At 42.6% G+C, this 26986-nt stretch overlaps 1 protein-coding gene across 3 annotated transcripts in view; it reads right to left on the bottom strand.

Moving 5' to 3' along the window:
• Window positions 1–26986, bottom strand: part of LOC137377143 (protein kinase C-binding protein NELL1-like) — an 828881-nt gene that overhangs the window by 691227 nt on the left and 110668 nt on the right. For 2 of the 3 annotated variants that reach the window (XM_068046504.1, XM_068046503.1), the window contains exons 7-9: window positions 19415–19499; window positions 10106–10234; window positions 6960–7062 (exon numbers count right to left, since the gene is read on the bottom strand). In XM_068046504.1, coding sequence (XP_067902605.1) covers window positions 6960–7062; window positions 10106–10234; window positions 19415–19499 — 317 coding nt within the window. The remainder of the gene's footprint in view (window positions 1–6959; window positions 7063–10105; window positions 10235–19414; window positions 19500–26986) is intronic. The other variant, XM_068046502.1, reaches the window with a different exon arrangement.

The raw sequence follows: 26986 nt of genomic DNA on the forward strand, positions 1-26986 counted from the left end.
GTATTGGAAAACAATAGAACTTACATTTAACTAGTGCCTTTTATCTCCTCAGGACGTTCCAAAGTGGTTCACAGCCAATGAATTACTAAAGTTACAGAGGCATATGTGGCAGCTAATTTGCACACATAAAAGGTCCCACCAGCAGCATTGCAATAAATGATCAGCTAATCTGTTTTTGGTAGTGTTAATTGAGGCATAAAATGTGGACAGAAACTCAGGGAGAACATATCTTCGAGTAGTGCCATGGAATCTTATGTCCATGTCAATAGGCAGAGAGTGTCTCAGTTGAATGGCTCATGCAAAAGACAGCAACAATGACAATACAATATTTCCTCAGTACTACAGTGAAGTGTCAGTCTAGACCATACTCTCAAGTGATGGAGCAGGACTTGAACCTGCAATCTTGTGACTCAGTGACGTGTGTTCTCACTGAGTCAAGTTTCCACTTAATAGGAATTATGAGAGGACTATTTTGAAATCAAATTCAAATACAATCAAACTAGCACATAAATGCCTTCTGATTCTCTCAATATGCCAGTGTATGTGGCACCATAACAACAGCCAGGGCTGATCCCACCACAGCGACAGTATAACTTTAAACTAACATTAAGCTTTATTTTGAAAGTGGACAGAAATGACTGAGCTGATAAAGCCAAAACAAAACAGTATTTTTCTTTAATCAAAGCAAAATACTGCAGATGCTGGAAATCCGAAATAAAAATAGAAAGTGATGGAACTACTCAGCAGGTCAGGCAGCATCTGTGGAGAGAGAAATCGAGTTAACATTTCAGGTCTGTGACCTTTTATCAGAACTGTATTTTTCTTTCCCCTCTCAGAGGGAAATCTGCAAGTTAATTTCTCTCAATGCACAAACTTGAAATTATTGCAGACAATATTTGAAACTATTGAAGAAATCCAATATACATGCACAGCTTATTAATGATGCTTATACAGAAGTCACTAACAAGTTGTGCGTTTAACCAAGCATGGTGACCCCTTATAGGCTGTGTTTACCTTTAAAATGTATGTCTAAAATGTTGAAGAATGTTTTGAGTTCATTTTTCATTGACCCTACCATCAGTATAATGGATCTAATCTGGGTGGGGAAATAGGTCAGCCCTTAGTAGCATTTAATGCAAAGCTGCCTTTAAAGGTAAACACATTACTCTGAGCTCTGTTTTTCTATTGGGGTTTTAAGACACAAATTAGCATCAGCAATAATGTATTCCTGACAGTGAACAGGTGGCGGTCAATTTCCCACCAATTTTGAATTTTCACTACTGTCAATACTTTATGCCAAGGTCAGTAACAGCCAAATAAGAACACAACATCCTGAAATTTCAGTGCTCCCATCTCTATAAAGAATTTCTACATTTACAAGATCTTGCACTAAATATGGAAAATTTTGAAAAATCTGCTCTCTTACTTCCAGAAACCAAACCCCTTGCTTTCCTATTTCTGCTATTTGTTAATTAAGTCCATTGTTCTGGCTTAAATCACCCTTTCTAGCACCCTGTTCCAGCTTTTTTATTCGTTCATGGGATGTGGGCGTCGCTAGCTATGACAACATTTATTGCCCATCCCTAATTGCCCTTGAGAAGGTGGTGGTGAGGTGCCTTCTTGAATCACTGCAGTCCATGTGGGGTAGAGGGAGTTCCAGGATTTTGATCCAGTGACAGAGAAGGAATGGCAATATAGTTCCAAGTCAGGATGGTGTATGGCTTGGAGGGGAACTTGCAGGTGGTGGTGTTCCCATGCATCCTCTGCCCTCGTCCTTCTAGGTGGTAGGGGTCACAGGTTTGGAAGATGCTGTCTAAGGAGTATTGGTACAATGCATCTTGTAGATGGTACACACTGCTGCCACTGTACGTCGGTGGTGGAGGGAGTGAATGTTTGTGGATGGGGTGCCAATCAAGCAGGCTGCATTGTCCTAGATGGTGTCGAGCTTCTTGAGTGTTGTTGGAGCTGCACCCATCCAGGCAAGTGGAGAGTAATCCATCACACACCTGACTTGTGCCTTGTAGATGGTGGACAGGCTTTGGGGAGTCAGGAGGAGTGTTACTTGCTGCAGGATTCCTAGCCTCTGACCTGCTCTTGTAGCCATGGTATTTATATGGCTACTCCAGTTCAGTTTCTGGTCAATGGTAACCCCCAGGATGTTGATAGTGGGGGATTCAGCGATCGTAATGCCATTGAACATCAAGGGGGAGATGGTTAGATTCTCTCTTGTTGGAGATGGTCATTGCCTGGCACTTGTGTGGCAAGAATGTTACTTGCCACTTATCAGCCCAAGCCTGAATATTGTCCAGGTCTTACTGCCTTTCTGCACGGACTGCTTCAGTATCTGAGGAGTTGTGAATGGTGCTGAACATTGTGCAATCAGCGAACATCCCCACTTCTGACCTTATGATTGAAGGAAGGTCATTGAGGAAAGCAGCTGAAGATGGATGGGCCTAGGACACTACCCTGAGGAACTCCTGCAGTGATGTCCTGGAGCTGAGATGACTGACCTCCAACAACCACAACTATCTTCCTTTGACTCCAACCAGCGGAGAGTTTTCCCCCTGATTCCCATTGACTCCATTTTTGCTAGGGCTCCTGGATGCCATACTCGGTCAAATGCTGCCTTGATGCCAAGGGCAGTCACTCTCACTTCACCTCTCGAGTTCAGCTCTTTTGTCCATGGTTGAAATCAGGAGCTGAATGGCCCTGGCGGAACCCAAACTGAGCGTCAGTGAGCAGGTTTATGGTAAGCAAGTACTGCCTGATAGCACTGTTGACAACACCTTCCACTTTACTGATGATTGAGAGTAGACTGATGGGGAGGTAATTGGCCGGGTTGGATTTTTCCTACTTTTTGTGTACAAGACATACCTGGACAATTTATCCACATTGCCAGGTAGATGCCAGTGTTGAAGTTGTACTGGAACAGCTTGGCCTGGGGCACAACTTGGCCTGGGGCACAACTTGGCCTGGGGCACAGGTCTTCAGTACTATTGCCAGAATGTTGTCAGCGCCCGTAGCCTCTGCAGTATCCAGTGTTTTCAGTCGTTTCTAGATATCACGCGGAGCAAATCGAATTGGCTGAAGACCGGCATCCTTGATGCTGGGGACTTCAGGAGGAGGCCAAGATGGATCATCCACTCAGCACTTCTGGGTGAAGATTGTTGAAAATGCTTCAGCCTTATCTTTTCCATTAATGTTCTGGGCTTCCCCCATCATGGAGGATGGGGATATTTGTGGAGCCACCTCCTCCTGTTAGTTGTTTATTTGTCCACCACTATTCACAACTGGATGTGGCAGACTGCAGAGCTTAAATCTGATCCGTTGGTTGTGGGATCACTTAGCTCTGTCTATCGCATGCTGCTTATGCTGTTTGGCATGCAAGTAGTCCTGGGTTGCAGCTTCACCAGGTTGACACCTCATTTTGAGGTATGCCTGGTGCTGTTCCTGCCATGCCCTCTTGCATTCTTCATTGAACCAGTTGTTCAATGTCATCTAAATAAAGAAGTACTTCTCGACATCTATCCTAAATTTTCACTTCATAACTTGAATCAATACTTTTTCTCCTGTTGACCAGGCATACTTGACAGTATTTCTTCAGTTGTATTTTCTCTATTCCATTAAGGAACTTATTTTACCTCTTATAATGTCCTACCTAAGGCATGACTTTTCAAGACAGCTGAACTCCTTCAGTTTATCATGTCAGTCCTCTGAGCTCTTTCCTTGGATACCAAGGAGCAGCTCCCCTATGTCACAGAGACCAGCAACATACAACTTCTGCATGGACCCTTTTTTAAAATTCATTCATGGGATGTGGGCGTCACTGGCCAGGCCAGCATTTATTTCCCATCCCTAATTGGCCTTGCGAAGGTGGTGGTGAGCTGCCTTCTTGAACCACTGCAGTCCATGTGGGGTAGGTACACCCACAGTGCTGTTAGGAAGGGAGTTCCAGGATTTTGACCCAGCGACAGTGAAGGAACAGCGATATAGTTCCAAGTCAGGATGGTGTGTGGCTTGGAGGGGAACTTGCAGGTGGTGGTGTTCCCATGCATTTGCTGCCCTTGTTCTTCCAGTTGGTACAGGTCGGGGCTTTGGAAGGTGCTGTCTCAGGAGCCTTGGTGAGTTGCTGCAGTGCATCTTGTAGATGGTACACACTGCTGCCACTGTGCATCAGTGGTGGAGGGAGTGAATGTTTGTGGATGGGGTGCCAATCAAGCGGGCTGCTTTGTCCTGGATGGTGTCAAGCTTCTTGAGTGATTATTGAATTCATCTAATTTCGGTAAAAGAACACAGCACCTATTTTGATTTCTTTATTGTTGCTTCGGTATTCTAAGCAGCAAGTCAAACAACACCAGAAGACTCAGCTTCCCATTCGATTCAGAGCACTCATGCTTCATATGATTTCCAACATGCAGCACCTTCTATTTGTCTGAGGCTCCTTTGCAAACTACAGATTCTAATGTACTACCTTTTATAAGACATTGTCTATCTTCTCAGTCTATAGCTTGGTTACATGCAAGAATTTAACTAGCTTACTTAACTATTGAAATTCAAGGTTAGTTATGGACTCGGATCTGAAGGAATCCCTGCTCCACCTCTGGGGAACATCAGTAATATTTTCCCCACTATGAGCTAGTTTCCCTTCCAATTCTCCTCTGCTTCCTTCCCTCTCGACAGCTAATAATCCATATATATGTTAGAGTCAAAGGATATGAAGCAAAAGTTGCTAAATGGGGTTGAGGTACAGATCAGTCATAAACTAATTGAATGGCAGATGGCCAGGGACTGAATGGCCTCTTCTTGTCCCTATGTTGTTATTTTACCAATGTAGTCTCCCATGTGGTACTTTATCAAAGGCCTTTCAGAAATCTAGGTCCAATATGTCATGTGATTCTTCTCCCACTTCTCCACCTCTCCCACCCTCTCCAACCTTTCCCAACAGCTTAAAATGTCACCTCCTCAAAAAGTCTGAGGTTTGTCAGGCAATATTTATCCTTTGTAAATCCATGTTGGCCATCACCTGCGAGGCACTTTAATACAGGTACTGCTCTTTTTTAAAAGAACAATTATTGACTCATTTAGTTTTCTGACTACTGAGGTCAGGCAGTCTGCAGTTGATTGGTTGGAGACTTTGTCTCCCTTTCTCAATATCGGAACACATTTGCTCATTTCCAGTCAGTTGGATCTTTTCCCGGTCTTCACCACTCCCTGATGATAACAGTTACTGTTTCACAAATCTATTCCTTTGTTTCTCGAAATACACTGAGGTATAGTCAATTTACACAGAATGAACAGCACTGAGATAGATCATTTAACCCAACACATCTACACTCCACACGAGCCTTCTCCCAGTCTATTTCTTCTCACTCTATCAGCATATCCTGCTATTCCTTTCTCCCTCATGTACTTATCAAGTTTCCTCTTAAATGCATCTACACCTCAACTATCCATGGGATTCATTGGTTTTCACTCCTTCAGCCCATCTCTACTACATTAATGCCAAAATCCTGGAGAACAAATGACATGGATTTTTTGCTGGATAGCATATCATTAGCTTCTTCCCGGATCAGGGAAAAAAATCTTCAAAGCAGTTATTATTTAACAAGCTAACAATTTTCAGTTCAACTGCATACTGGTCCCTAAAGGTTTTAATTTTCTCCTGACTATCTCTTGATGTGTAGTATTGGAAGATTTTTGGCGGCATTATGTTTTCCATCTGCTGCTGTGCCCATTATTAATTCTGTTTCAGCATCTTGTTTTTGATCCGCTTGCATACAGTCTTATGCTCAGCCCAATTGTCACCTTCTCCCTTTTACCCACAAGCTTGATTTTTCTTTTGTTTTTCTAATCTCCCTTTAAATTTCCTGCTGATCCAATTTGGAGCATTTTTATTCACCAAATTATACCAAACTTTATAGCACTATGATCACTATCATCTAGCTACTTCTACTCCCTAAATAGGGTCACACGCAAGAACCAAGTCTAGAAGCGATCCAGCTGCCTCTTACATGCTTTCTGGTGCACCGAGATGGAAAGTGTGCAGACACTCGGTCAGAGTTTTTCCTAACTGTTTGCATTTTCTGTTGGGCTAGTTGAAGGCCCTATCAGTGCCAGCTTTCTTTACATGGTACCGTTTTAATTACGGCGTGAAGTGTCATTCTGCACATTTTAACCTGCAAGTCTACCGTTATGTTGTCCTGACCCCTTTCTTGAACACATCTACCCAATGAACTTCGACATTCCCCAGGATGCAAACTCAACTACCTTAATTTTCCAGATGTCCCTCAAATAAAATAACCCTTCCCCCCACTCCCATTTCCTTCTTGTATCCTTCACCATGTTGTCCTGCGTTCACCATCTCTCCAATTCCACAGCAGCATAATTTCCAGTTACCACTAGTTCCACCACTTAATTTCAAATATTTCTGACATTCATGTACTTGGATCTAATTTTGGGCTATGCCCCCTCAGCCTCCGTATGGTTGGTTGGTTTTGTTGTCTACAATATGTATAAGTCATCTTCAAAGCAATGTCATATCCAATGTAAAACAGCAGGAGCAATCAAAATAGTTTTAAGTCAGCAGTTATGAAGGAAGCATACTTAGTGCCCAAAATTCACTTCAGAAAATATAAAGTCTTAACAGCAATTTTGTTGTGGTGCGTCATGTGAGGACAGCTTCAAATCCATTGTAGATAGGGGACAGAATAGAAAGCATAAAAGTTAAAAAGCGAGTCCTCTTAGCATCTTGCCCAAAATAGTCACATTTACAAAATGGAGGCTTCAAGTGACAAGTCGTCCTCGAACCTCATCACCCTTTTTATATAATAACTTTATAACTAGAGTGTCTTTTACAAACTGTAATGAAGGCAATGTAAAAATGAAAGAATTGTGCTTATTTGGTAAACCAAGTATGAAGCATCGTGAAATGCTAAGTAGTTATCAGTTTCCTTACTTACGTCGACATTCTTTGCAGCATTTGCCCACTCTATACACTGGACGAAAATCTGGTGGGCAGTTTAGAGGAGGGCATGAAACGCGCCTGCACTCAATGGCTCCATTCTGAATAAGAGAGAAAAGATAGCAATAAGGAATCAGCTTTTACATCTAAATGGTTCATGAGAGTTTATCCATCAAGTTATTGAGCCATACAGACAGGAAGGACTCAAGTTCTATCCATCATATGTGCTGACTTAGGCGTTCTGTGCTAGGGAAGCAGTAGGAATTCTACAATTAGCCTCAATACCTCAGGGAAAGTCAGCCCAGGTTCCTTCTCCTGATCTATCCAACACTTCAGACTGTAAATGTATGGAAGCACATTGGATAAAGATAGGATTGGATCCAACTGTGCTGTTAACTCCTCTTTCCATCCTCACACACCATACCCACAAAATAGTTGAATGGCTTGTTGACTCTCCCTGTTAAGGCACAGAGATGAATAATGGTCACTTGAGCAAGGTGCCCATTGAAATGTATTCCAGCGAGCCATCAGTACCTTTGGGAGAGGGTTTAAAGAGCAGAGGAGAAATTCAGTAGAGAAAATTGCTGAAGAAAAATACTATATAGATTTTATAGGTACCAATTCTGGAAACTATATCCACTCCAAAGCTGCTCTGGAACTAATTCCACAATTATATTCTAAACATTTGAAACAAGTTATCACAAACAAGTGGCTCATTTAACCAGTTTTACAAAATATATTGAAATGTATATTATCCAAAAATTTACAGATTGCACAGGTTTTATATATATAGTTGCTGAGGGTTTTGAGTGTATCTTTTTTGGCATCCAATGCCTGTGGTAAGTGCAATTAATGCATTTAATGACACTGATTTATGTACGAGTAGAGATTGAAACATTATATACAGTTAGAATCTTGGATTTGTGTGTTTTAACTGCACTAAATTGGTATTTGCAGTTTTCTCTAGTAATGCATCTCATTCAGGGTCTGTAGTTTTGGCAGTGCTGCACAATTTACACATATTCACTGCAATCAATCTTGTGGCAGGTTTGGATGCCAGCACAGTATGATTTCAAACTATCAAACTGGTAACTTTTGGTGCCAGGAGACAGATGGAAAGATCAAAAGCTCCCTTTGGCATAAAATGAGACACCAGTTTTCATTACGTGCATCATGTTAATATGAAACCAGGTCAGAAAGGCATGCTGTATCTGGGCAGAGGAAAAGAGCAAAGGAGGAAAGGTGATTACACTGCTGTAGTCACTGCAAACATTTGTACCACTCAAGTGACAACCACACTCCACATCTGGATCATAGGACTTTCACATTCAAACAGCGCAAGGTTGGCTGAGTACCAGAATATCTTTAGATCTATGAAAGGGCAGGAGGACTGCGGGGCTTGAGCACAACATCGCTGCATCACCAGAGCACAGCAGTACAGAGCCGTTGCTAATGAAAATGGAGCCAAGAAGCAAAGCATCCAGGGAAAAGACAGCAACTGGGACTGGCACATCAAAGCAATTGCTGGTAGGGTGAAGCATGACCCGCAACCTAAACTGGCCAAGCAGAGAGCAGCAACTTAATCGCTACTGCACAGTTATCGGGCTTCTGTGGTTCTCGATCAGAGGAGCATCACTATTCTGTTGAAGTGAGTTGCCTGTCATTTTGATAGATTTGTACAGCAGAAATGGACACTGATTTTATGATTAGTGTTGTGGTTCATGTGCAGGTGACAGGGACTGAACCAACTTTCTATTAACGGCACATGAAAAATAGAAACAACAGCTATTTCCTATTTAATAATATTAGAGGAAAAGGTAACTGCAGGCACCTTTATCATTAGGGGACTGAATGAAGTTATCACTGATAAATACTTAACCTTTCATCCATATATTTTATTTAAATAGATGCACATGGCATCCACTGGCAGTATCCTTCCAGATCAGTATCCACCTTCACTGATGGCAGTGGACTGGTGCCGTATGCGTTTCACCACTCTGTGCCATCAGACTTTGATGGTCCAATATGTTGCCTTTTTCCAAGACCAAAACCTATTGCCCAATTCATAACCAAACAACGATGGAGCAGCTTCCTTCACTTCAAATTGACAGGTGGGTAATATCATGGCCAACCTTCCCTAATGAAGTTATTGACTTTATCTTCTCATTATACAGGAGAATAAAGCACTTTTACTTCCATAAAACAACCGGCCGTTATATCAGTATGATCATGGGATAGCTTTGAAACAGGAAGTTAACCACTACGTAGACTTGGATTGACTAATTTCTGGCAGATTGTATTCAACAGCAAGTGCCATTTTTTCCACTACACTACTTAGATTCCAGACTCCAAACTTACAAACATTAGCCCTGCAATAAAGGATTCACTATGGCCTGAATCTGGTAGTATCAACTGGGCCTTGTTTTACCTTGAATGAAATAACACCATACGTTCCCTGGTATATTAAGATGGCCCAGCAACATCCGGAAGACATCTCATACAATCTGGAACAATGATGTCGATTCTAACCCCACCTACCCAGCAGAAATCTGGCTTGTGGGCGGTTAAAATTGAACAGGTTGGTGACCCACTGAGCACTAACTCCTTTCACACGGCCTGCAGCATTCTGTAGGCCTCATAAATTTGTGTAAATTAGGGACCAATTAAGATTTAATCTGAGCGTGTAAGCCATGGCAATTTACCCAAGTGAAAGCAGGTTGACAATCATCCGGAGGGACTAAGAGGCACAAAATATCAGTCAGAAACGTTCCTTTGTGGAACAGTAGTGCTCCTCTGAAACCCCACCTGGAAGCCAGAGCGTGGCACTTGTCCGCCCATAACTGTGGTAGCCAGCAGCTGCTCCACATCATTGTTCAATTTGTTCAGGGAAGGTAGCACACCCCCAGTTAAAGTGGCCAACCGCCTTCTGTTGCCACTGACGACCAGGAAATTAGCTTGCTGGTGTAGGTTCCCACTGGAAACCTGCTCTTAATTAAAATCCCCTCTTACTTCCTTCCACCTCCAATGCTGCAGTATAAAGAAATAATTCTGTTCATCCTTCACAACGGAAAAGAAAAAGGCAATTAAGACCTCATGCTTCAAGCTCCAGACATTTTGACAGCAATCTCTCCGTGAACCACGCACCTTGCAGGTGCAGTTTTTGCACTTTTCAATCCATGATTCCATGCTGCGGTGCACTGCTCTGTTCACTTTACAAGTCTTCTCACAGTAACAGCTCTCCAGCTCATTCAGTCTGGCCTCTGCATAGTTTAACTGCAACAGAAAGGTTAGCAGTGAGATTATATATATATTACATATTATTACACTGAATTTACAGGCCGTTGAGCCCAACTTGTCTATGCCAGCATTTATACTTCATATGAGGCTGCTCCCAACCTCCTTCATTTCACCAGATCACAATAACCTTCTATTCCTTTCTTCCTCATGATCTTACCTAACTTTCTCTTGAATATATCTATGCTCTTTGCCTCAATGATTCCTTGCGGTAGCATTAGGAGCACAGGAGTACAGAAATACAGGAACAAGAGTAGGCCATTTAGCCACTCAAGCCTGTTCCACCATTCAATGACATCATGGCTGGTCTGCGAACTAACTCCATATCCCCACGTTTGCCCCACATCCCTTAATACCTGTGCATAACAAAAATCTATCAATTTCAGATTTAACATTCACAAATAGATCTAGCATCAGTTGCTGTTTGCAAAAGAGAGTTCCAAACTTCTAACACGCTTTGGATTTAGAAGTGTTTCCTAAGTTCACTCCTGAAAGGTCTGGCTCTAATCTTTAGACTATGGCCAGAATTTTACAGCTTCCAAATGAGGAGACTGGTAGGTGGGGGGGGCGGGGGGGTGGTGGCAGTGTAAAATTGTGAGAGGCGGGTGGGGAGGGGCATTCCCGACCACCTCCCACCCTGCTGCAATTTTACGCAGGCCGGCAGCGGCAAGAAATGGCCGGCCTGCCCCCAGGTCAACCAAGGACCTTAAGTGGCCAATTAGCTGCCACTTAAGGGCCTCCTCCCACCGCGGCGGATATTTTACCCTCAGCGGCCGGACAGCAAAGGCCTCAAGAACCCCAGCTGGTAAAACCAGGCGGCCTTCTTGCGGGCTGAGGGTGGGCCATCCTGATCGTGGGAAAGGGCCGCTCCCAAATCCCCAACCAGCTCCAACGCACCACACCCCCCCTAACCGACCACCCTTGCCTTGTTGCAACCCGGCTGATTTTTTTAGGGCCTTGCCGGGGACACTTACTTGTCTTCCAGGGGTATCCTTCACTTCGCTTGCGATGGTAGGGTGTAGTCCCAGCAGTGGCCACCGCTCCCGGTAGTGCTGCTGGGACTAAGCTGTTGGCCCTCTGATTGGCCAACAGCTCCATTAGGTGGGACTTCTGAACTCAAGGAGGCGGAAGTCCCGCCCAAGACCAATTAAGGGCTCCCCAGGCCTGGCGGAGGCGTGCTCACCACTGACTTTTCAGCCAGTGTCCCTCAGTCCTACACTCCTCAACCAACAACAAATATTTTTATTGCTATAGAGTTTACCATAAATTTGCTATATAATGTCCTAAGGTGCTTTACAAACGCATTATAAAGCGAAATTTGACACGAAGCCACATAAGCAGATATTAGGGCAGATGACCAAAATTTTGGTCGAAGAGGTAGGTTTTAAGGAGTGTCTTAAAAGGAGGAAAGTGAGGTAGAGCTGGAGAGGTGTAGGGAGGGTATTCCAGAGGTTAGGGCTTAGGCAAGTGAAGGCACAGCCACCAATTGTTGAGTGATTAAAATTGGGTACGCTGAAAAGGTCAGAACTAGAGAAGCGCAGATATCTCGGAGGGTTGTAGGGCTGGGGGCAATTACAGGAGATAGGGAGGAGCGAGGCCATGGAGGGATTTGAAAACAAGGGAGAATTGTAAAATTAAGACATTGCTTCACCGGGAGCTAATCCAGATCAGTGAGCACAAGCAGTAAGTTTCTCTCTCTGTACCCTATCTATTCCCCTTAATAACTTGAAAACGTTGATCAAATCACCCTTTAACCTTCTAAATTCTAGAGAATACAACCCCAGTGTATTTAATCTCTCCACGTTACTTAACCCTTGGAGTCCAGCTATCATTTCAGTAAATCTACCCTGCACTTCCTCTAAGGCCTATAAAACCTTCCTATGGTGTGGTGCCCAGAACTACTCACAGTGCTCATCTTTTTTTTTACTGGAGTCAGCTTATCATTTGCTTGAAAGAGGAAATCTGACAAAAGGGACAGCACGAGAAACCTCCTATAGTTCAAATTTCTACTGTCCCAAGTGAAAGTTAGAAAGAAAGTGCAAGTCACAAAAGAAACTGAAAGTTTGCTGGCATCACAGAATCCACCGGTAGAGCAAAGTGAGTCAGGGCCTTTGATTAAGACTAATCAATCAATTTCACAGTCCCAACCATTAAGTGCAGAGTTGACAAAGTCTGAGATGGAAGAAGATACCCAGACAGAAAAATAAAGTAGTCAGATAAGTTAATTGAAAGTATGTAAGAAGGAAGAAGAAATATGTTGTTCTTTTCATTACTTCTTGTCAATAATGATATTTTTGTTAAAGCCATACTGGTGTTAAGGCAAAATAAATTGTGTAAATTACTCTGGAAATATTGGTCATATATGTTTTAATTATGATTAATTATGCTGGCGGGCAGCCATAAAGACAGGGCTAAATTGTGGCGAGTCGAAGAGACTTAGTAGTTGGCAGGAAAAAAGACAGAGGCGCAAGGGGAGAGCCAACTGTGCAACAGCCCCAACAAACAAATTTCTCTGCAGCACCTGTGGAAGAGCCTGTCACTCCAGAATTGGCCTTTATAGCCACTCCAGGCGCTGCTTCACAAACCACTGACCACCTCCAGGCGCATATCCATTGTCTCTCGAGATAAGGAGGCCCAAAAGAATGATTACAGTAACAAGCATGCAACCCAGTTAAATTTATTGTATTCTAGGAAATGTTTCATTTTAACGTACAAGTTTTTTTTTAAGTGGGGAGAGAGTGTAGTATATTGGCATAGCTGAGCATTTTGTTCTACTGCCCTCTCTGATGTCCTCTCTGTTGGGGAGGTGTAAATAAAGTTTGTTATATACTTGCTGAGAGTCCACTTGTAGTCTCGCTCATTGAAATACACCCCAGTCCTTACACCCTTTCTTAAATAACGGTGTCACATTTGCCACTCTCAAATCCTTTGACACCTCCCCATATCTAGGGAAGATTGGAAGATAATGGCAAGCCCTTCTGATATCTCCACTCCCATTTCCTTTAGCAAACGAGGATACAAGCCACCCAGACCAAGTGACAACGTTTAAAAAAGAGAAAATGTCAGGAGGACTTAGTAATTTTCTAATTCTGCTTTGGGCAATTGCTAAAACACCATATAAAATTCATTCCTCCAGAGATATACATATTCTGAAAAGTGGAGTGACAATTTAGGGCTCAAAGTATCAATCCAATCACCATACATCACTTTCATAGCGGAATGTGAAATAGGAAGAGGATTGCATGTAGATCTGAAACACCTCTTAAGATTAATCACAAAATAAATTGGTCCACCCTGTGTGCAATTTATTCATTAAAATAGATGAAAACTAATGGAAAATCTTGAGTTGCTTAGAAAGCCTATATCGGATATGTTCAGGGACAATCACAGTTGACTGCAAGGCTTAACTCTTTCATTATCTTTTCTCTGGACTGCTGCGGATGAATGTTCAGGCCCTGCCAAGGGCAGGAACGGAAGGAGACGGGGCCCGAAAATACCGGTGTCGTCCAGTTTTCTGTTTTACGACGTGGGTAGCCAATTGGGCACGTGAAGAGCCTTGTTAACTTGCCAATCAGCTTCCAGTTTCCTGCACTGGCAGGTAACAGTTTAGGTGCCTGGAGGCAGGCGCCCAGCAGTCGGCTGGGGGCAGTACTCCAGACAAGTCTAGAGTCCCTCCATGCCTGCCTGCTTGGGTGCAAGAGTAGCCACATCGCCCTGTAGAGGGGATCCTCCCCCACACTCCTCCCGCCACAGTATCCTGGCCTGGCTGCAAGAACCATGTTGAAGCACCCTCTCTGTTACTTACCTGCCATCACAGTCTGCTGCTCTTCTCAAGCTGGAAGGTCTCGGATTGGCCGTCCAGTTTCAAGAGCCTACCCACCACCCTTAATTGGACAGTCTCCATGACAATTAAGGGACACCTCCGTGAAAACCCTAATTAGTGACTGTTTCCTCCTGGGGGCAGGTTCGGGACCCAGGAACTGTCCTGACTTCAGTTTCCAGCCATCCCCCACCGCACGCCCCCCCACCATAGCAAAATCCAGCCTGTGCTGTCTGTTGCATTCTGGTTTACAACACTGTCAACACCATCACTGTATTATTAATATTCTTCACTTAAGAGTTTGATAATACTCCTTTAAGCATGAAAGTAATTATTAGTAAAATTGAAACCAGTTAATCTCTAATTTTTTTTATATAAACATAGAACAAAAATAAAAATGCTTTCTTTCTCCTGCTTCTCCCCCAGTCTCTTAATCGCAGTCTCATTTTTTTTTTTTTTTTTTTAAGTCCTCCCACCCAGTGGAAAGTGTCTAACATACCTGTCTTCAGGCACAAGAAGGCTGCCCACCCTAAAGAAGTGGGGGTCTAATTTAAATGGCAACGTCCAATGCCTTCCTGGCCAACATTCCATTCTCCACCCTCCAGAAACTTCACCTCATTTCCATAATTCTGTTACCTGTAACCTATCCTGCACTAAATCCTAACCACTCCTGCCTTCCCTGACCACATTCGCTCCCAGTGCTCCAAATCACAAAAGTTTAAAAAAGGTTAAATCCTTCCATATAATCATTCCTCCATTTCTCGGTAACTATCTCCATTGTTAACCTCCGTACCTAAAACTCTCCGCTTCTCGGTTGCTGACCTCTTGTGCTGCACCTCTCCCACTGCCCTACCATTGGCAGTCATGCTTTGAGCCAGACTGTGAACATACCTCCATAAACACTTCCACCTCCTTTCTCCTCCTTTACGATCCTCTGTTAAATTTTTGACCAAGCTTTTGATCACCCCTTCCTAATCTCTCCTCCTTTGGCTCACATCCTTTTTATCTTACACCTCTGTCAAGAAACTTGGGACATTTTTCTTACTAAGGGAACTATGTAAATTGGTGCTGAAATCAAAGGCTGATTTTTTTTTTTGCATCCACCAATGATTTAAGTACTCAAACATATTAAAAGAAATAGTGTGTGTAAAGATAAAAATAGCAGCTCCATTCTGTGAATTTGCTCCAATATGTAAATATGCATTTTTAAATTCCAAGATCAGATTTAAAGCCGAAATTGTTGCACCTCTTGTACTGAATTTTTATTCACCTGATTATTATGCAGTGCTGAAGAAATCGTTAATTTAAAAGGCTCTGCATGAACAGTTTCTAATCATCTCAACCCCAGAATTAGATTACAGCCTTGAAGTTCCTCCCTAGAGTTGGATTATACTCCCACATTACGCACAATTTTATTTGGCCCCCAGTTGCCTCCCTTATCCGCATCCACCTGCAGCTTCTGTTCAAGGGGTGTTTCTCTGGGGACTGTGGTAGGAATGAGTGGTGAATCAAAGTAAAAGCATGATAACATTGGAATCTAACTCTTTCAGGCTTCTTGATAAACACACAGTGTGTCCAATATAAATCATGGAGTTTTGGACCGACTCCAAAAAAAAATGTTAGCTATGGGTGGTGATGGGTACAAGAAAGGCAACACTGCAGTTGCTAACAAACTGTCTGACTGACAAGAGTCGAGTAGAAGGAGGGCAAGTAGGTCTAGCCAGTGTGTGAGCTGAAGTCAAAATGGATGTAACTTATACCAATACTGCTTAGCACACGTGAAACTGCCTTATAGAATATACTGCAGTTGTAAAATGCTAACGTGCATTTTTGAATTCAGCTCCACGATACCCATTCATAAAAGCTTACAGATCTCTTGGACTGTCAGTGTACTTCTATTTTTGTTATAAAAATTATCCTATAGTTCATCATAACCTTTTAAACAATTATTTATAATCTATAGTAAAAATTAGAACATACTGTGATTATTTGGGAACCCTCCCAAATTTTAGATATGACTATAAATAGGAAGGATAAAAAGGTTTCAGAAACAAGTAGTTAAGATGGAAGCCATCTATCCTTACCCAACATCAATGTGGGAGCAGCAGCATGACAATGGCTGCAGGACTCCGAAGAGAAGGCCCATCACCACTTTTTCAGGGCAACTACTGATAGGCAATAATAGGACCTTACCACCATCACCCACATCTCAAGAACACAGTCATTTAAATTTCAAAATGGGGATCAAAGTGAGATGCCTGCAAAGGGCAGATGGATTATTGGTCCTTTCAAGGTCAATGGATCATTTATTTGTATATTTCAAACCATGATAATTAAGACACAGAATTTTATTTTATTTTTTTTAAAGTGTTAACAAGATATATGAGAGCTGGCATCCTAGAATGTTGAACCATTGATGAAGCTTCATTCTAAAAATTCAAATATGTACTTTTTAAAACATCACCAAATTATGGCTAACAGATAGCCTGTTTATTACCATTTCCCATCATAGTTCTTCCTCAGATTCAAAGACATTATCAATCAGTGCTGACCATGTGCAGTGTTGCATTGTTTGGTATCAGGCCCAGTGCGAGAAATACATTGTAGGAAACAATGGGCTGGATTCTGTGCTCCAGCCAGCCACTCCTGGTGCCGGATCAAAAAGGCGGGAGAGACCCCATCTCAGCCTTTTCACATACCCCTGGAGCAATCCTCTGATCTTTTCAATCATAGTTTCACGAGTCGGGATCCCCATCCCTTTGAAGACTGGGATCCTGCCTCCAACAGCTGCCAGCCAATCAGAGAGCTGGCATCTCAGCAGTATCAGCAGCACTACCAGGAGTGATGGTCACTGCCGGTACTGCAGAGGACTCAGACCCAGGCCCAGTGGAGCAACCCCAGACAAGAGGTAGGTGAGGCAGGGTCGCCAGGGCCAGTCAGGAAGCCCCCGGTGAGAGGAGGGCTGGGGAGTCGTCGTGCAGTCTAGGAGTGGGGGGGGGGGGGGGGGGGGGGGGTTCTCCTGGGCCACAAATTGCCCACAAAGGAGGGACCCTTCCCCAAGCCTGCAGGGAGGGCACCTCATTTTACAAGGCATCCTCCCTGTGCAGTGGAGGCACCCCTGCCGCTGATAAGATCCCAGCGGCAGTGAGAAGAGGCCCTTAGTTGGCTGTTAATAGGCCAATTAAGGGCCTCAATTGGACCCCGGGCAGGAAAGCCATCGTCGGCCTATCCCACCTCAGGAAGATCACGACGGGGAGGTAACGGAGAAAACCTGAATTGTAACTATATCATTTCGTATTCATATAGTGAAATGATTATTGGGTAATGAAAATTGTGCCCATACAGTGTAACAATTATCAATGTTTATTTTGGATGAGAATAGAAAGCTAGGGTATAATAAAACAAAAGGAAGTGGGGCTAATTTTATGGCCTCCACACATGGTGAGAGCAAGCAGACAATGGCAATTCATCACATCCCACTCAGTTCCTGCTCCCGCTCCAGCCACCATTATCATTGGGCAGTCCAGGCACCTGTCTGTTTAAGGCAACAATCTTTCCACATGTGAATCAGAGCCCAGGCGTGGAGAAGCTTAAAAGGAACTATTGCAGGTCACTCAGAAAAAGGCAAGTATACGTTTTTTCTTTCAAAGAAAGTAGATTTTTATGGGGCCAGAAATTCTCTTCCTGACTCCACAGAACTCTTCCAGCCCATTGATGACCATTCCCCCACGACTGTCTTATTACTTACAGCTCAGCTGTAGGGAGGAGCTGCTGAATTTCTCACTCACTCCTGGTGAAAAGGTGCTGGTGAGGGTTCATTCACTGTTTGCAGCTGGCTGATCAAATGTTAATGAGGTTTGGCTCTCAACATGGGTTCAGTCCTAGGCCCGAGGTTATCAGACAGGCAGCATAATCACAACACACACCCTATGGGTTTAAGATCAGTCCCAAGTCTTTCGCTTCATTTCCCTTGATCTGGCCACTGCCCACTTTATTGGAAAGGTTGTTGTATGCTGAATGCTTTCTCTTTGTGTTCAACAGCAGTTAATCTTCACTGGGAATCTCTCATGGTCATGAATATATGATAGATGGAATTTCATCTCTTCGAAAAATATCACTAAAAGGGTCACCACTCTGATAATGCAGTTGAATATTGAATTTTCTTTGCCAGAAAGTTCCATTTGCTTGAAGAGATTAGATTAAGATTGACCTGAATCCTGATTTCGATTCGAGAAAGGATCAAAAAGTCACCATTAAAACACAAGTTTCATTATGCTGAAATCATTCTCCACACTGAAAATGAATTACAGTTATCAATGAAATCTGCAATGTGTCACTCTGCATTGCTGAATCCTGTTACTTAAGCTAGTTTTGTTGATTTTTTTTTTTAAGAATTGTATCGCGTCTCCAAGGTAAAATGAAGGACAATTAAACCTGCCAAGCTTTCTCTCCATCATTCTTGTCAAGTTCAATTTAATTCAGACATCGCTACCTGGAATAAGTCACTGAATATACTGGAGCCCCAATGAACTATCCAACATCCTTTGAGTTTGATATGTTTGCATATGGAAGATTAAGGGGTGATAAAATTGAGAGGTCTTAAGATGATTAAACGAGTTGATAGGATAGAGAGAAACTATTTCTTCTGGTGGGGTGCCAGACAAGGGGGCATAACTTTAAATAAGTGTTAGGCCATTCAGATTGCTTTCAGGATGCATTTCTTCGTACAAAGGTTAATGGAAATCTGGAACTCTCTTCCCCTAAAACACTAGGGTCAATTGAAAATTTCAACATGGAGATTGGTAGATTTTTGTTGGACAAAAGTATTCATGGTTATGGAACCGAGGCTGATAGATGATCGATACAAATCAGCCATGATCTAATTGAATGGTGGAACAGGCTCCAGGGATTGAATGGCCTGCTCATGAAACTCGATAGATGGTCATATACTATAATACAAACTAGGCATTTATTTGACCCTTGAATGTTGTGTTACTCCATAGCATATTAATTTTTAAATAGGGCTAGCGCTTTCATGAAAGAAAAAAAAAAATCAGGAAAAGAAAATCTATTTAATTTTGGAAACAATGCATTTCAGTTCAGCGCCTTCTGTCGCTAGTTCATTTTCAACATTATGAAGTCTCCCAAACTAAACCACAAATCCATTCTTCCACAAAAACAAACTGCAAGCTCTTTCTTTAAATCTGACAGTGGAAGGATCCATCTGCTTACCCATTTAACAAAGGCTATAATGAAAGCCTAAGAAATAAAATGGAACCAATGTTTAAAAGTTTTTTTAAAAATCGATTAAAAAGAAGACAGCGTTCTGGTAAACTCACTTTTGTCGTCATTTTAGCGAGAAGCTCCTGTAGATCCATAATGCCTTGCACCAGATTAAGGAAGTCACTACATGTTGGGCATGCTCCAAAAAGACAAAAGTAAAGAAAGGACAAAAGTGTAAGAATCTCCCAACTGAGAGAAATATGCAATACAATGCATATAATCCTATGGGTGATCATGTAGATTTACTAAAAGCATATTTTCATTTTTGTTAGTTTCCATGGTAATGGCAAGAGGTCTTAATTTGCTTTGCATCACCTTCAAAAACAACAGAAAAAGGAAAGTTGACACACATAACATAACACTACACTCTTTCAATTTAGATGGCCATGATTTCCATAGCAATGACTAAATAAGTCTTCAGTTATCACCATGGAATTTGTAGCAAACCTGCATGAAAGCAGACATTTCATGAATCTGCATTGACACATCATCTCCAATCATTCCCTGGTGTGATTCATCAACAGAATGTTATTTAAATGCAGCTGTTGATTTATTTGCAAATTGCATTGTGTTCTCATGACCACAAAAAAGTATTTCTGAAAAATGTATAGTTGTATCGACTGTGGTTTTCATATACTCTTGGTATTTTCGAAGCAATTGAATTTGCATAAGTACGGTTATCCGATTTGTTGTTGTCGCATTCAGATGCACTTTTCAACAAAATTTTTCAAACACCTTTATCCACACAAATCAAATCTGCTCATAATTTTGTTGAAATAATGCCAAGTTTTTTTTAATTAATTTAACTTTGACGTATCTTGTTCTGACAAGTAGAATACAATAACAGCACAAGTCTCTTTTGGCAATTATTAATGTTTACAGTAATACAATGATACACATGTAAGAACAGCAAAGAAGGACAAGAACACCTTCATATGAACATCACCATCTGAAACGAGGAATTAAGAGGGCTAAAAGGGGTCATGAAATATCTTTAGCAAACAAGGTTAAGGAAAATCCCAAAGCCTTTTATTCATATATAAGGAGCAAAGAGGGTAACTAGAGAAAGGATTGGCCCACTCAAGGACAAAGGAGGAAAGTTGTGCATGGAGTCAGAGAAAATGGGTGAGATTCTAAACGAGTCCTTTGCATTGGTATTCACCGAGGAGAGGGACATGACGGATGTTGAGGTTAGAGACAGATGTTTGATTACTCTAGGTCAAGTCGGCATAAGGAGGGAGGAAGTGTTCAGTATTCTAAAAGGCATTAAGGTGGACAAGTCCCCAGGTCCGGATGGGATCTATCCCAGGTTACTGAGGGAAGCGAGAGAGGAAATAGCTGGGGCCTTAACAGATATCTTTGCAGCATCCTTAAACACGGGTGAGGTCCCGGAGGACTGGAGAATTGCTAATGTTGTCCCCTTGTTTAAGAAGGGTAGCAGGGAAAATCCAGGTAATTATAGACCAGTGAGCCTGATGTCAGTGGTAGGGAAGCTGCTGGAGAAGATACTGGGGGATAGGATCTATTCCCATTTGGAAGAAAATGGGCTTATCAGTGATAGGCAACATGGTTTTGTGCAGGGAAGGTCATGTCTTACCAACTTAATAGAATTCTTTGAGGAAGTGACAAAGTTGATTGATGAGGGAAGGGCTGTAGATGTCATATACATGGACTTCAGTAAGGCGTTTGATAAGGTTCCCCATAGTAGGCTGATGGAGAAAGTGAAGTCGCATGGGGTCCAGGGTGTACTAGCTAGATGGATAAAGAACTGGCTGGGCAACAGGAGACAGAGAGTAGCAGTGGAAGGGAGTTTCTCAAAATGGAGACGTGTGACCAGTGGTGTTACACAGGGATCCGTGCTGTGACCACTGTTGTTTGTGATATACATAAATGATTTGGAGGAAAATATAGGTGGTCTGATTAGCAAGTTTGCAGACGACACTAAGATTGGTGGAGTAGCAGATAGTGAAGGGGACTGTCAGAGAATACAGCAGAATATAGATAGATTGGAGAGTTGGGCAGAGAAATGGCAGATGGAGTTCAATCCGGGCAAATGCGAGGTGATGCATTTTGGAAGATCCAATTCAAGAGTGAACTATACAGTAAATGGAAAAGTCCTGGGGAAAATTGATGTACAGAGAGATTTGGGTGTTCAGGTCCATTGTTCCCTGAAGGTGGCAACGCGGGTCAATAGAGTGGTCAAGAAGGCACACAGCATGCTTTCCTTCATCGGACGTGGTATTGAGTACAAGGGTTGGCAGGTCATGTTACAGTTGTATAAGACTTTGGTTCGGCCACATTTGGAATACTGCGTGCAGTTCTGGTTGCCACATTACCAAAAGGATGTCGATGCTTTGGAGAGGGTACAGAGGAGGTTCACCAGGATGTTGCCTGGTATGGAGGGCGCTAGCTATGAAGAGAGGTTGAGTAGATTAGGATTATTTTCATTAGAAAGACGGAGGTTGAGGGGGGACCTGATTGAGGTGTACAAAATCATGAGAGGTACAGACAGGGTGGATAGCAAGAAGCTTTTTCCCCCAGAGTGGGGGATTCAATTACAAGGGGTCACGAGTTCAAAGTGAGAGGGGAAAAGTTTAGGGGGGGATATGCGTGGAAAGTTCTTTACGCAGAGGGTGGTGGGTGCCTGGAATGCGTTGCCAGCGGAGGTGGTAGACGCGGGCACGATAGCGTCTTTTAAGATGTATCCAGACAGATACATGAATGGGCAGGAAGCAAAGAGATACAGACCCTTAGAAAATAGGCGACATGTTTAGATAGAGGATCTGTATCGGCGCAGGCTTGGAGGGCCAAAGGGCCTGTTCCTGTGCTGTAATTTTCTTTGTTCTTTGTTCTTTATCACCTCTTTGTAATGGGGTAAATACTAAAACATTCTTCAAAATAAAAAGCACAAACCTTTTATTCAGTGTTCCAGGCCATTCCCGTAAGCAGACTGTGAAGATCACTACGCTATTCTGGAGGCCATCTCACTGGACAGACAGACTACCCTTTAGCCTTACACCAAGCCCACTAAGGTCAGGGATCTCCTGCAATAAGCAATCCATTGGCCCCAGCTCCACCTCACTTTGTGTCAAGAGGGTTGGCAGAGGCTCCAGCCCTAAAAAGGCCAAGCAACGGAGGCTGGGAACCCAGCATATCTCACTCCCAGTCCACTTCCAGGACATAGCACTGCACTCCAGCTGGGTTGCAGAAATGTATAAGGAGGGCTAATTAAATTTATCCCAGAAAAAATGTGATCAAAAACAAAGGCGTGGGGGAGAGGAATATTATGTATGCTGCCATATTAATTCACAAGGGCACATCATATTTAAAAAGAAAAAACATTACAGATGGGGTTGCATTGGCAGCACATGACTTTCGCACAAAGCTTACATTTCTATATTGTCAATGTACTTGGCCTCGATTTGCTGCTCGTCCAAAGTCAAAACAATATAATTGAAGGAGAATAACAATTGACACATTTGATGTCATTTCAAAATGAATGTATCATTTAAGGCAATGTGGAACTATGTCTAAAGGCAGGGAAAGCAATCCAAATGTAAAAGGGAAGTAAGAAAGAATTGTCTTCTCTCCGCATCTTTGCTATTATTAAATATTTAAAATTGTGAATCACAATATCTTAATTTTGATAACTGGTTTAAAAATTCATGTTTGCATTTGTACTCTTGACACAAGACTCGGATTGCAGCAGATGCTGTATTTTTGCAGCTGTTGAGGCTTTGTATCTGCATTAATGAGATGCTTTTGCATGGTAATATGTCATCTCATTTAGTATCCTTTATGCACTGTTCAAATTTCTGCACAAATCTGTTAGTGGGAATGGAGATGTCAAGAAGTTGCTCATTAACAAAAAGACACTTTGCACCTGCAGACCTGCTAAGCGCTTCAGAGCACCCACAAGTGGACAAACACAAGATTCCAGTATTGCTTGAGAAATGACTGAAAACTGCTAAAGATGCGAGTGAACATAACGGCCTCCAAATAATGCATTACTCAACCATGCATAATGTCATGAAGCAATTTCCACTCACTCTCTGTGCCGAATTCTTAATCCACCCATCAAACTAACCAAACATTAAGTGTTCCTCATTTATTTGGTTTTCAATACTCATCGATCAAATGCCAAGAGCCAGAGAGGTTTAAAAGGTAAGGTTTTAGAAAATAAATAACTGGTACAAAATAATTACTTCACTGTGTTTTGTGTTTCAACTTAATCATTCGTTCAGAGTTCAAGTGGTACAGTGCAAAGGAATGGGAGGGGCTTCCATTATGCCTGCCCCTGATTTTGGTATTTAGGCTACCTGGCAGATCACCAATCAGGCACAAGTGGCAAATCTAGTGAATCCTCTGCGGAGCTGAGCCAGAGGTGTGTCATGAAAGGGAGGGTGTAGAGGGCTGGGGAGGGTGGGGGGTGCGGGGGGTAGAACAAAGGCTAGCAGCAAGTCTAAGGTTTCTGTGGGGTCAGGAGGTGCATTCCTGCTCTTCCTGACACACAATTCAGTGAAAAAGCTTTCTGCAAACTAATCGCTGCTGCAGTTTACAATGATCCATTTAAGGGCCGCTGCCCTGGCCACTCTAACAGTGGTAGACCAAAATTGCACTGCGGCACTGAACGCATTGTGGGAAACCAGATATAAATATTTCAATGAGGCTCCCTGCTGTGTTGGGTTAGAGTACTGGCCGCCTCGAATACCGAGGCCTGATCAAAAATGGCATTGTGTATGGTAGGGAGGTGGTTATGTTACTGGGCTAGTGATCTAGAGAATGCAAATTCGAATCCCACCTCGGCAGTTTGAGTATTTAAATCCAGCTTTAAAAAAGGTGGTACCAGTAAAAGTGCTCAGTTCTCTTGGAGACCAAAGTCCTGTCTTCAAAAGAAGACACTCTACATCGTGTCATGTGTCAGTACCCCCATGATTATTGCCATAGATTAAAGCTCAGATCAAGCAGCCAAAAGCAGCAGCAAAATTATATACTACCAGAATCAATAAAGTCATGGAATGGCATATCCCTTACTCCATCACCATCAAGCCAGATGACTAATCCTGGTTTAATGAGGAGTGACCCAACAAGAGGAGGAGCTTCCATGAATGTCCCCATTCTCAACAATGGTGGAGCCCAGTGCTCGAGTGCAACAGCCGCGACTGAAGCAACCAGAAGTGCCACTTGAACGACCTTTCTCAGCCTCCTCCCAAGGTTGTGACCTCTACCATCTAGAACAAGGGCAGCAGGTTCCTAGAAACATCACCAGCTCCAAGTCACATGCCATCCCAACTTGAACACATATAGTCATTCCTTCATTGTCACTGGGCCAAAATCCTGGAACTCCCCACCAAAAGCGCGATGGGAGCTCCTTCACCATGCAAACTACAGCCGACCCTGTCAGCGATACACACACGCTGAGAATTCATTACCCCCCAAAAAAAAAATCAGTGTTCAGCGCAAGAAATCATATGGAGCAGTAAGCAATGGAGAAAAAAAAATCGCCTCCATTAGTTTCAAAACTGGCTACTTTAGATGGAATTTATACAAACTATTTCAAGGCTTATTTTCCTGATGTGTTTCCGAGCAGTTGCCAAGTTTCTTCTTTACTGGTAAAATGACATCTGCATTGATAGCTTGCATATGAATAAAGAGCTGCAATCTCGAAAGAATGGCACTAAAATTGAAAGAACATTAACATTTAAATTGAAAATGTTGACCATGCTTGTATTCAAGCAAAAAACAAATCATTTTCAGGTTATGAAAAGCATCAGCATCATCCAGTTGTTTGCATCAATGGGTGAGATAAGACTTTCTTCACTTGGTACTTGAGACTAGTTCAATTGCAGCACATTTTAACATCTCAGATCACTGACAAACTCAGAGCATTGGTTAAAAACAGTTACTAGAAGGCCAGTTATACTAAGCAGCTTGTGTGAATGAAAAAGAGTGTTGGAACTCTAAAGCAATGCCAACAGGATTGAATTTTGACAAGCATTGAGAGGCCATTAAGCAAGTTATTCTCACACGATATTAGCTTTGCACCAGTTTCAGTATAGCTGCAATCGGTGCAAAGCAAATTAGAAGTCTGAAGGTGGTTATTAGGGCATTCTAAAATGCACATTTTTAACTGAGCCATTGAACTTCACCCATGTTAAGGTCCTGAAATTTCAAGCCTGGTGAGGGTGTAAATTTCTATCACTGGCAGTGGAGGGAGGGTTAATTTAAGTGTCCCTGGTTACTGTCCAAAATAAGATAGTCCACAAATTATATATGGATGCTTTTTAAACCAATTCCTTTCATGTCATGTATTAAACCTGGGGGCATCTGTGACGCTTTCCTGGGGTATCCCAGGAATTCACCCAGCTCATGCCTGATAGTAGGCATGAGATCCACTGGGCCTGACAACATGCCTGGGTTCCACCATGGGTCTCCTGAAGGCCGCAGAGAAGTAAAGGACTAATGGTAATCAATCAATCGCAGAGGGATTGGAACAACTTCAAAATGCTGCCCTACCTTTTCTTCAGGAGAATGAAGCCTCCTTTTAATTCCTTCAAATCTTTGGTCCAATAAATGATCACTTCTGTGGCCTCTATTGCAGCGCCAGAGGCACAAAACACATGTCCTGAATATTAAAATGATTCCATCTCCACAGTTTGGGATGAGGTCAACAGAAGGCTAAAGCGATTAGTGGAAGTTCTGGCACATTGCATTTCCACTCACTTCAAAAAGGCCTGCAGAATTTTGAATTCCAAGCATCTTATTAGCCAGGGGAGGCAGTGGCGTAGTGGTATTGTCACTGGACTAGTAAACCAGAAACCCAGGGTATTGCTCTGGGGACATGGGTTCGAATCCCACCATAGCAGAAGATGGAATTTGAATTCAATTAATAAAAAAAAACAATCTGGAATTAAAAAGCTAGTCTAATGATGGCCATGAAACCATTGTCGATTGTTGTAAAAACCCATCTGGTTCACTAATGTCCTTTAGGGAAGGAAATCTGCTGTCCTTACCTGGTCTGGCCTACATGTAACTCCAGACCCACAGTAATGTGGTTGACTCTGAAATAGCCTAGCAAGCCACTCAGTACAAGGGCAGTTAGGGATGGGCAATAAATGCTGGCCTAGCCAGCGACACCCACATTCCATGAATGAATAAAAAAAAAATCTGGATTCCAGTAAGCTCCACTTAGAGTGGCTGGGAGTGATGCAGAGCCAGTAGTATAACTAAAGTTCTGTTAATGTTACATGTCAGTCTAAACAGGGACCTGTCAGATCGATACCTGTATTGTAACATGAAGGCTATACTGCAAACAATACTGACAACTACTGGAGAAACACAAATGTCTAAACTAGTAAATCAGTATTGATCTCTGCCTTGTACAAGAATGTGAATATACCAAAGGCTTAAGCAGAGTGTTTACAAAAATGCATGTACTTCTAAGTTCCAACCAGATGATGGAGGCTTCTGTGGCTGTACTGGGGAAACAGCAGAATGTTGGAATTAGCTTTGGGTTCTCTAGCAAAGAGCTGGCACAGTCACAAATGGCCGACTGGCCCTTTTCTTGTTCTGTTACTTCTTTGGTAAGATGATTTCTGATGAAGACAAAAAGACAACTGCCCAAATGC

Source organism: Heterodontus francisci, chromosome 14 (assembly GCF_036365525.1).
Source record: "Heterodontus francisci isolate sHetFra1 chromosome 14, sHetFra1.hap1, whole genome shotgun sequence".
NCBI lineage: Eukaryota > Metazoa > Chordata > Chondrichthyes > Heterodontiformes > Heterodontidae > Heterodontus > Heterodontus francisci.